Source organism: Cydia pomonella, unplaced genomic scaffold, assembly GCF_033807575.1.
Source record: "Cydia pomonella isolate Wapato2018A unplaced genomic scaffold, ilCydPomo1 PGA_scaffold_68, whole genome shotgun sequence".
NCBI lineage: Eukaryota > Metazoa > Arthropoda > Insecta > Lepidoptera > Tortricidae > Cydia > Cydia pomonella.
The window spans coordinates 54,436-65,264 of NW_026907901.1; the positions used below are offsets into that span (position 1 = coordinate 54,436).

The 10,829-nt window shown below is 38.3% G+C and overlaps 1 protein-coding gene across 1 annotated transcript; it reads right to left on the bottom strand.

Annotated features, from left to right (window-relative positions):
* Positions 1-6,533: 6,533 nt before the first annotated feature.
* Positions 6,534-10,420, bottom strand: LOC133534194 (uncharacterized). The gene has a single exon (XM_061873281.1). It carries the CDS (start codon positions 9,553-9,555, stop codon positions 6,730-6,732), a length of 2,826 nt encoding a protein of 941 aa, XP_061729265.1. The 5' UTR covers positions 9,556-10,420; the 3' UTR covers positions 6,534-6,729.
* Between the last annotated feature and the right edge of the window lie 409 nt (positions 10,421-10,829).

Sequence of the window (10,829 nt, forward strand, 5' to 3'; positions counted from 1 at the left end):
GTTGTACAGACTTGGCTGCCTTTCTTTGATAATTTAACACCCTCTGTACAATCAACTATTTTTTGTAAATCAGTGAAGTTCAGATGAGCCATTCGAAGGTGCCAAATATTTATATCTTGTTCTTCAACAGTTGATAAAAATGCCGGTGCTACAGAAATTTCTTTCAAAAGATACATGTTATTGCATTTAAAAGCTGTCAAAATCAGTCTTTTATTTTGGTAGACTGTACAGACATCTTTTTCAAATTGAAGCACACAGCCATTATTTGTCATTTCACTTACAGAAAGTAAATTGGTTGCCAGAGTAGGTACATATAACACATTTCTAACCTGAATTGTCTGAGGTTTGCCTTCGGAGTCTGTTATTTGCAAGTTAACATTGCCACATCCTTCCACTTTTAAAGTCTTCTTATCGGCCACTTTAATGCTACTTATTGTTGCCGGAGTAACATTGTACATCCAGTTTCTGTCCCTACACATGTGGTAAGAACAGCCAGAGTCGATATACCAGCGATTCTCATCCAAAGTGTCTGCAACAGAAAAAGCGGCAAAATAACCATTATTTTGGGTATTTGTTTTATTCTTCTTCTGGAAGTGACAGAAACTACTGAAATGGCCGTATTTATTGCAATTATAACATCTTGGCCCCTTCTTTTGTTGATTACCATGTGAACTTTTCTGAGACTTAGGTATATTTTTAGCTTTATTATGGTTTACATATAATGCTGCAGAATCTGACACTTTCACCTCCTGGAGCAGCTTTGTTTTGACAAAATCAGCTGTAATAGACACACCTGAGCTCTCAATAGCCATTATCATCGGTTTGTAGACATCAGGGAGGCCAGCGAGAAGCAAAGTACCAAGCCACTCGTCTCCGACTACAAAATTAATATTCCTAAGCTTATGAGCTGTTGTCATTACTTTATTTACATACTCTTCAACACCAGAGCTGTCATCCAAAGTTGTTGAAATCAGATCTCGTAACAAACCTACTTTTCTACTGAGCCCGGAGTCGTCAAACACTTGTTCCAATTTTGACCATACCTGTTTCGCCGTGGTGGCCTCCTGTACATGAACGTAGTTAATTGGATCAATCAGAAGTATTATTTTCGACTTCGCCTTTATATCCTTCTTGTTGTCTGCTACATAATCGGCACTTGGTTCGATAGTATCCCACAAGTCTTCGTGTTCCAAGTAGTTCTTGACCGCAAATTTCCATGTCGGATAGTTTTCCCTGCCAATTAACTTCTCAATTGTGCCCATTGATATTTGCGAGGCCATGATTTAATGATAATTTAGGCTGAAATGGCTGAAAAGATAAAAACTTGCCACGCAGCGCGTGGGCACTTTTAGGTTAAGTTAACTTTTTTGACAACTGAGCCGCGAAACTTATCGGTAAAACACTAATTTTAATTATTTGAGGAACAAATGGCCCATGACCTCTTAGAATCCTCTAATGTAAATCGGATTAATGTTTTAATTATTATTTAAGGGCTTAGGGAAAAGCACAATGAAAACCATCGGATGTAAGACATAGACAAGAAGAAATTTATTTTTAAAAAGTGTTGCCAGGTTGCGGTTAATTATTTTAACACTGCTTACCATCAGGCAGGCCGTATGCTTGTTTGCCACCGACGTAGTATAAAAAAAAAAAAATTAGCCATATGCCAAAGTGAACGGAGTTTTATAAAAAAATATGATGATGCGTGTATTGACATTAAGTATTTGTATTTGTTGCAAGCTAACCTATTAGAGAATAACGAATCAAACTATAGCATGAAATCTCTTCTACGAGTATTATGACAAAATATGAAGGTAGGCAGAGAAATTTCTCAAATTATTAAAACTGTAGCATAACATTTTGTCAGAAATGCTTAACTAATCAACACACAGCATAAAGATTTGTTAAAAATCCTTGACAGGTTGTTTAATTTCCAATACAATGTACTGTTTTGTCAAAAATACTTAACAGTTGTGTTTGCTTGCTTATTACACAGAAATAACTTGACTTGACATAGGTATGCTATGTAAAGTATATGTTATACTATAATTAAATATATAATCGAAAAAAATAAACGAATACCAGGATAGAACGCAGTGTCGAGCTTCTACTTGCCATATTGATTCACTACTAGCAGATAACATTGTTTCCAGTAAGGTTTTATTTTTCTCCTTATTCTTTATAATATAAATGATCCATAGAAATTAAAAAACTTTGAATTTACATAAAAAATAACATGCCTAATTATTTTCAAAGTAAGTGTTAAGTATACTTGACTGTGCCAAAGGGATAAAATTGCATGATTTCTATAGTAATCTAAATTGTATTTTTTCTTATTTAATGCATGTTAATTATAAGATGTAATGTTTTGAAAACATGTGTCCCGCCGAGATTCTTGCCGGTCCATATTGGGATACCCTCCTCCAATTGAGGGGGGATTTCAATCTTCTCGGGTCAGAGGTGTAGGGTTAGAGCCAGTGTAGCGTTTTGTGTTGTGGGTACTCAAACAATGATATATACAATTACTTAAATACATAGAATACATCCATGACTCTGAAACAAATATCTGTGCTCATCACACAAATAAATGCCCTTATTGGGATTCGAACCCAGATTCGGGATTGATGCATAGAATTAAAAATAATAATAATATGTGCGATTTTAGATTTTTTTATTTGTGTAAAAATTTGGAGCAGAAAACGGATTTTATACAATTTATTTAAACTACTAACTTTTATAATAACTAAGGATTCAAAATATCAAACAAAGGGGCATAGCTATATACAACAGTGGGTCAAAATATTTTCAAAAAGGATAATGAGGACTGTTCGTATGAGAAAGCTTTATCGTGCAGGTCCTCCACTTTCATCTTAATAAATAATAAAAAAGCCTTTTTTTTCTTGCCTTATTTTAACAGTTTACTTAACACATTCACTGCCAGACAAAAAACGGCGCACTACCCCAGAAACCGGTGGTCTATAGCTTCGTACAAAACAACCTGCCCAGCGGGTTGTCCGGCATCTGAACAGGTGGGTTCCCGGCAGTGAATGTGTTAATTTGCTAATACTAAATGTTAATGTTCCTCCAAAGACAGCAGCTTACCCTCAACCAAGCAATCCCCAGCTTACCCGCAGCCAAATTTAGTGAGGAGAACATATGTTATGTATGTATGTATGTTGTTATGTAGCGTCAGCTGAGAATATGTTTGTGCCTATACATTTTGAGCAAAATCATTTTAAATATAACGGGACGGCAGTGGCCTACCATCTTAAATAAAAAAAATCAATACAAGGTTTTCGTTTATACTCTGTATCTCTAAATAAAAGTAAACAAACAATATGTACATTTTCGGGCAGTTATAGCAGTTATAACGTGTTTTCCTGATAATGGAAATGCAAAATTGTAGCATAGTTGTTGTCATGGTCAGAAACAAAGTATTTATATTGTGAATTTAATGAATTGGTGGCGTAAAAGAAGCACAGAGGCAAAAGAACCCTCGTCATACTGTTCCTTCTTCCAAACGTAAAACAAAATATCTTTTTCTTACCCCACCTGACTAGAAATGAAAAGTCACGTGTCGTGATCCCACAGGAAGGATTCCACATATATATATTAAGGTCATATTTTTACTTAAAGTATATAAACACGTGCATTTTTCATGTAGGGAGCTGCATCTACCAAAACAACAGCTTCATTCATTGTTTTGATGAAAAACAAATGAAAATCAATTGAATAAAGTAAATTACTTACTGCTTCATCTTAAAGGATTGGCAAACAGTCGACCACCGTTGTAATGAGGTGCCTGTTGCTCTTGAAAGTGAGTTGACTAGATGTCGATATTGTCGATAAATTGTTTTTGTTGTTGATTACTGAATGCAAACGCCACCGGCTTCCGAAACCGAATCCAAATGAGCTTCGGAGTGAGTTTGCAACAGTCAGTGTTGCCAACTTAGTATTCAAGCTTAGAGCTAGTGTTGTGCCAAAAAAGAGCTGAAAAAGAGCTAACTTTATCAGCTAAAGAGAGCTAAATAAAACTATTCGAACTTATTATATTTTAATCAATAAAAAACAATGTTCTTAATAATAGCACTAGGTATCATTAATCTTCATCTGACCATGAGTAACATATGTTGTCGTCATCGTGAAAATCAATCACCAAGGAACTTCCACTTGGGCCTGCTGTAGCCTGATCAGGGTTGTTGTATGAAGCCATTGTCCCTATTTTTTTTAGTACCTCAGTTGGCAGTATGTAGTTGTGACAGCATTTTTTTTGACGCCGTAATCCTGCCCTGATGGTAATAATGGCATTCGTGGTGGTGTTGTGTAGTCTATTGCGAGCCTTGTTTTTAACTATATTTAGTTGGCTAAAGACTCGTTCAACTTACCCATTAGATCACGGCAAAGAAATCATCGACAAGGCAAATGAACACAATTCTATAAAAGGATTATTGCCAGCTGCATCTTGATATTTCCAAACTTCGGACCAAAATGAAATAGTGTTGTCCTTTTTCTCCCATGGTACAAGAGCTATATTGACCCACTGTGTTTCTACCTTCGCGATAAAATCCTGGCTGTGGCCCGTTTCTCGTACTAGTGAAGTTATTCTTTCCTTTACTTGCTTCAATGTGTTTGAAACTGACAACTGGTTGACTTTTTTCAAAACATTGTAATTTTCTGGAAGTCTCTGTTTCAGTTGTTTTATGAGCTCTACTGTGAACTTCACACATTTATCCCTGAATTGCTCTTCATCTTGGGTTGAAAATCGATTGGTCTCTCGTATTTCTGAAAGCTTACTTTCGACTTTGAATCCTAGATAAGGATGTGGAACCAAGAAATCTTCTAAATTTTGTATTTCGAATACATTGATGTTCCTAGTAGGATTCAGAACTTTTTTCCCGAGAGATTCTATAGCCGTTATTAGGTCATTAAGTAATTTGCTAGGATCAATATTATTCGACTGAATTTTTTTTACTAGCCCCTGTAATTGATCCAAAACGCTGTGGATATATAACAAATATGCTTCGTTTGTGGGATTCGTGTATAAATTGTAAAGTGTTTCTGCACTGTAGCATTTTTCAGTGTTCCTTGTAATACCAAAATGTAATTTTAATTCTATCCATTGGTCTAATATTCTTTTAACTGCAGTTTCAACAGAAAGCCACCTGGTTGCACATGCTTGTGTAATTTTTAGCGGTTCTTCATCGTTAATTGTGAGATATAAATTTCTGTATGCGTTTTGTCTGTTTGACGATTTCGAGAACCAGTTGTAGGTTTCCTGTATAATATATTCGAGATGCCTAGGTAAATTTTCGGCAGAAGCATGAGAAACTGCTAGTTGAATTGAATGGCACGAGCATTTAATCATGACGAGATGGGGTACCTCCTCTTTAAGTTTCTGGTATACTCCGCTATGTACACCTGTCATTACATTGGCGTTGTCAACTCCTATACCAGAAAGCTTTTTGATGTCAAGTCCATGTGCAAGTAGTGTTTTTTTTACAGTTTGCGTAATGGATTCAGCGTCCCCTTTACTTAACTCTCCAAGCGTAAGGAAATTTGACACTATCTCATATGAAGTCTTACTAAAATATTGAATAACAACTCCCAGTAACTTTGTTACACTTATATCAGTGCTCTCGTCTAACAAGAGGCTGTACGGCCCATCACCAACATCTTCACGTAATTTGGACGCAAAATGTGGCGCCAAAATATTTTTTATTATAGCTGTACATTTCGTCCGGTGCAATTTTATATCAGCTTTAAATTCTTTTTTACATAAAGCCCCAAGATGGTCTACCGGTAATATTGAAGAATGAGCGGCAATATACAATGACAGAGAAGCCTCAGATGAGCTCTTCAATTCGTCGAACTTTGGCTTTGCCTGAAAGGTCAATTTTTGTTGTCTCGAAGAAAAGGGCTCCGCAGCTTTCAAGTGTTTTTTGCGCTTTATGTGATTAATGAAGTCATTTTTTTGGCGTTTATTTCGCATCGACAATAACTGCAGAAGGCTTTCGTATTATTATTGCTGACTTCTTTTAACCAGCCCTGAAAATCAGGCTCAGAGAGCCATTCCTGGCGGAATTTCTGGGTGTATGGTTTACTACAGGACATAATTTCACAATAGCCTTCACTTCAGTCACTTTCTTAACAAACAAACTTAACTTTAGAACAAAACAAGCACCAATCTCTCAAATGACATAAACTTTTCACATACGTGTGAACCAGATCCGTGACCTCGGCGTAATCATGGACTCAAAAGCTTACCTTTGTACCCCACATTGATAATATCTTAAATAAATCTTTTAAGCAGTTGGGATTCATATTGCGCGTAGGTAAAGATTTCAGGAGACCTTCGACGTATAAGATATTATTTAATAGTTATGTCTGTAGTCGATTAGAATTTGCTAGTTCAGTGTGGAACCCGCTATATAAAATTCATGGCGATAGAATAGAGAGAGTGCAAAAGAAGTTTGTAAGAGCAATTGAATATCGCACTGGAAATAAATACATAGATTACACTACCGCTATAAATTAAAATTAAATTAAATTATCATTTATTTCGACCATCTGGGATCACACAACAAACAAACAAACATAATACATTACAATAAATTAAATAAATAAATAAGTTAATTAATAAAATTTAACAATATTCCGATTACATTAAAATTAAATAACCATGTTAGTACCTACTTATCTTACGTCTAGTGTTAGTATACAATATTATTATTACATATTGTCGAATACATGGAGCGCACTGCAGTGGTTCAGATACGCACCATCCAACCTGCTTGCAAACATTGCTAGGATGCTGTTGGTGCTGGCCCTCACCCTGCTGATCAGCGAGGCGGCGCGTTTGCGCATGATGGCAGAGAAGCTGTCCACGCGCGCCTCCGCAAACATTAACGATGCGCTGCAGTAGCGAGGCAACCCCATCAGCACCCTAAAAGCATTGTTGTATTGCACTCGCAACGCGCTGTACTGTTTCTGCGTGTAGTTAACCCACAGGCTACTCGTATAAAATGAGGTACAAAATGCTCGGAATAATGTTACCTTTACGGCAGTTGAGCTACGAGCAAACCTGCGGGCAATCATGTTTGCTCGAACAGCCAGCGCCCTTCGCTCCCTTTCGACGTCGGCACCGTCCTTGAAGTCAGAGGTGATGATATGCCCCAAGTATTTAAACTGATTGACCAGCTTCAGGGGATTCCCATTCAACTTTAAGGCTGGTACTGTCGGCAAACACTTCCCTCTGACTCCAAACACCATTAACTCACTTTTCGCGGCATTGTACTTGAGCCCATGCGTAATAGCATACCTCTCACAGACCGCTATGAGTTTAGAGAGACCACATGGCGACGCGCTCAGCAGCACCATATCATCCGCGTAGCTAATATTGTTTACGTTAATGCCTTCCACGTGACATCCGATATGCGTACTACTGAGCTCGTCAATTAGTGCGTTCACGTATAAGTTGAAAAGCTTCGGTGAGGTTAACCCGCCCTGCCTCACCCCGCATTCCAACCTATACGATTCCGACAGCGCCCCCGCCCATCGAACACTGTTGACCTGCCCTCTATACCAGAATTTAAAAATGGATATGAGCTCCCGAGGGACCCTCATATCCACCAATTTGTCCCAGAGTATATCGTAGCTGACTAGGTCAAAAGCCCTCGACAGATCTAGAAAACACGCATACACTGGCGTGTCTCGGGCGGTGTAGTACTTGACAGTCTGCTTTAGACACAGTATCGCACTTTCCGTTGATAATCCGGCCCTAAAACCGAACTGGTTATCGTGCAGCTGTACGTACTTATCTAACTGTGTGTTAAGCAGACTGTCCAGCACTTTCGCTACAATAGTGGCAAGCGAAATTGGTCTGTAGTTAGTTTTGTCCGATGTGTTTCCAGTCTTGTTTTTCACAATCGGCACAACTATTGTTTTCATAAGCTCAGCCGGTAAATAAGAGTGTCCCAAGCATAACGTAAATAGCAAAGCAAGAACACGAGGTAAATGCGAGCCAGCATGTTGTAGGTGTTCGAGGCTGAGTCCATCATGACCTGGGGATTTGCCTCTAGACATGCTCTTTATAACCCTAGCTACGTCTTGAGCGGTTACTTTTGTCCCTATTATAATAGGCTCACTCATGGTCTCAGCCTCGACCTCCGAACGTGACGGTCCCAACGGTGATTTAACTAAAAACAGTTGTTTAAATAAGTCTGCTATTTGTTTGGGATCACTGACGCCATCGATACTCGCGGGAAGACCAGGTTTAGTACTCATGCTATTTGTACATTTCCAAAACTGCTTAAAATCTTTATTGGAATGTAATGATGCCATTTTATCAAATTTAATTTGCTCCTCGTTCTTCTGACACCATTTTAGGCGCGATTTAAATACCCTTCTGCTCTCAATCATTGCATCATATACTGGACCCGAAATAGGCCGATTATACCACACCCATGCTTGATAACTACGCCTGGCCTCCCCGTGAGCTTTGCTGACGTACCTATTCCAGCCTGCGACTATTTTGTTTTTTCTACGTGCCTGCGTAGAGTTGCTAATGATAGCCGAACATTTGAGGGCTTCTATTACATCCTTATAAAGTTTGTCAATAACAGTTTTATGCTCAGCTATACAACATACTTTATGCGACATATAACATTCACATAAATGACCCGGTAAGTCTATAGAACCTAAGCGCTCGTGACATTCATTCTTATACATTTCTATCTGTTTCGCATTTCTGTTTCCCCAGATTACCTTATTTAATACATTTTTATAACAAGACTTTATGTTCAGTACTGTAAAATTGCATTCAATTATGAGCGGGTAATGATCGGACCACATCACATCAAGCTTAACATAAACATTCGTAATAGTATCTAACGTGGCATTAGATACCAAACAATGATCCAGCCAACGCCGTGAACCGTGAGCCTCACTGACGAACGTATACGATCCCGACTGTACGCCCAGCCTCTCAACGTCCGCGCATACCCATTTCACCTCGTCGCAAAACGACACCAATTCGGAGTAAAAGGGCTCACCCGGATGTGCATTAAAATCCCCGAGTATATAGATCGATTCAATGTTCTCACTCGTAATTATTGCACTTACCGTCGCGAGGCAGTCCGTAAATTCCGGTAAGTTTTCCGATTTATCCGTGGGCATGTACACACTAATCACTAGAAAGGACCTATTATTCGAAAAAATTTTAATGGCACAGATTCTTGGATTATCACTTTTGATTACTGACACCTGTTGAAAAGCTCCCTTTTTCCAAAGAAGCGCAACACCGCCGTACGGCCTACCTCGCAACATTCCAGACGAAGTGTCAACGGCAGAAGTCCCCATACCCTTAAAATTGGCATCGATACCATCTAGGAAAGAAAGTTCATCCGGCAGCAACCATGTCTCCTGTAGGGCAATTATGTGACAGGAACGGCATAATTCACGTATGCTATCAACGGAACGCTTAACGTTTTTGCAATTAAAACTGACTACTTTACATGTGTCCTCTCTATTCATTAACAACACGATCATTAATGCCATTGACAGCGTTATTTGAAATACGCTGCTTATAGTGAGCAAACCGCTTGAAAACAATGCCCTTAGGCCATATTTCCGTATCCAGAAACCGCGGCAACATTTCTTTACTTACAAAGAATTTATAAGCATTGTGATCATCCTTTCTCTTTATGTCGAGTTTTTCTAAAAGCACTCTTTCCTTAGTTTTCGAATAAATATGCTCACAAATGTCCGACTCTTTGGTGTCCTTATGTACTTTTGTTATGAATATCGGGACTTTCGGCTCCGCTGCTTTAAACTTGCAATCCAAATCGCTTCCCGATCCTATCTTAGGCCTAAATTGTGGTTTAGATCTATTTTTCCTTATATTTTTCTTTTTGCCAACAATATGCCAAGTATCATCACTCTTAGGCATAGAAGGCGGACTTGAAGGCATTATCGGTTTCGTTTTCACCACCTCGGCTATAGTTATATTGCAAGTGTTTATTTGTTTACTTGAATTCATAACGTTATCACAATCTCGGTCGCTCAACTTATGAGCGGTCGTCGAACTCGATGAACCGGTTTCGCGCCCCGCAACCTGTATACTAGTTGCATCTATCTTATCGCTACCTGCCACCGGGCTTTGTGTGTTTGATTTTGCACACGTTTTTTGCTCGCAATCGTTGCTCTGGTATAAAAATGATGATGATTTTATGTTTTCACTGCTAGCTTCTACAACTGTCTCATCCAGGTGTAGAAGGCCTATAGGACCGCTGTCGAGACAAGCGCCTCTTATTGTATTTACGTTCCTAAAACATGGCGAAGCCGACATAGCCACTGGTGTCGTATACAGTTTGTTGTTTTTAAATTGACTCACTAACTCTTCAAACTGATCACTTGTCACATAATATGAAATGCTATGAAATGCTATGAAAAGACATAATATTTTACCCTTGAGCTTGCGTCGCGAACGCACTGATATTATACTTCTCTATAAAGTCATTAACAACATCATCGACGCCCCTGAGTTATTAAAATCTGTTTCATTTAGAGTACCCCGTCGTTGTGAGCGAGCATGTAGAAAGAAGAACCTCTTTTATATTCCTCGTAGTCGAACCGCATATGCGAGAAACGGTTTCATTAGAAGAGCATGCAGGATATATGATGATAAGTTTCAAAATGTAGATATTTTCAGTGAAAAGTTCGGTAGTTTCAAACAACTTACATTGAAATGTATTAATGGACTTAAATTAGATAGTTAACTTTAATTTAATTGCAATTATTGTTTGTTATTAGTGTTATTGCAATGTACTTCA

Bases quoted from the DNA above. Each gene is read 5' to 3' on its own strand.
- LOC133534194 (XM_061873281.1), bottom strand. From the start codon at position 9,555: ATGGCATTAATGATCGTGTTGTTAATGAATAGAGAGGACACATGTAAA.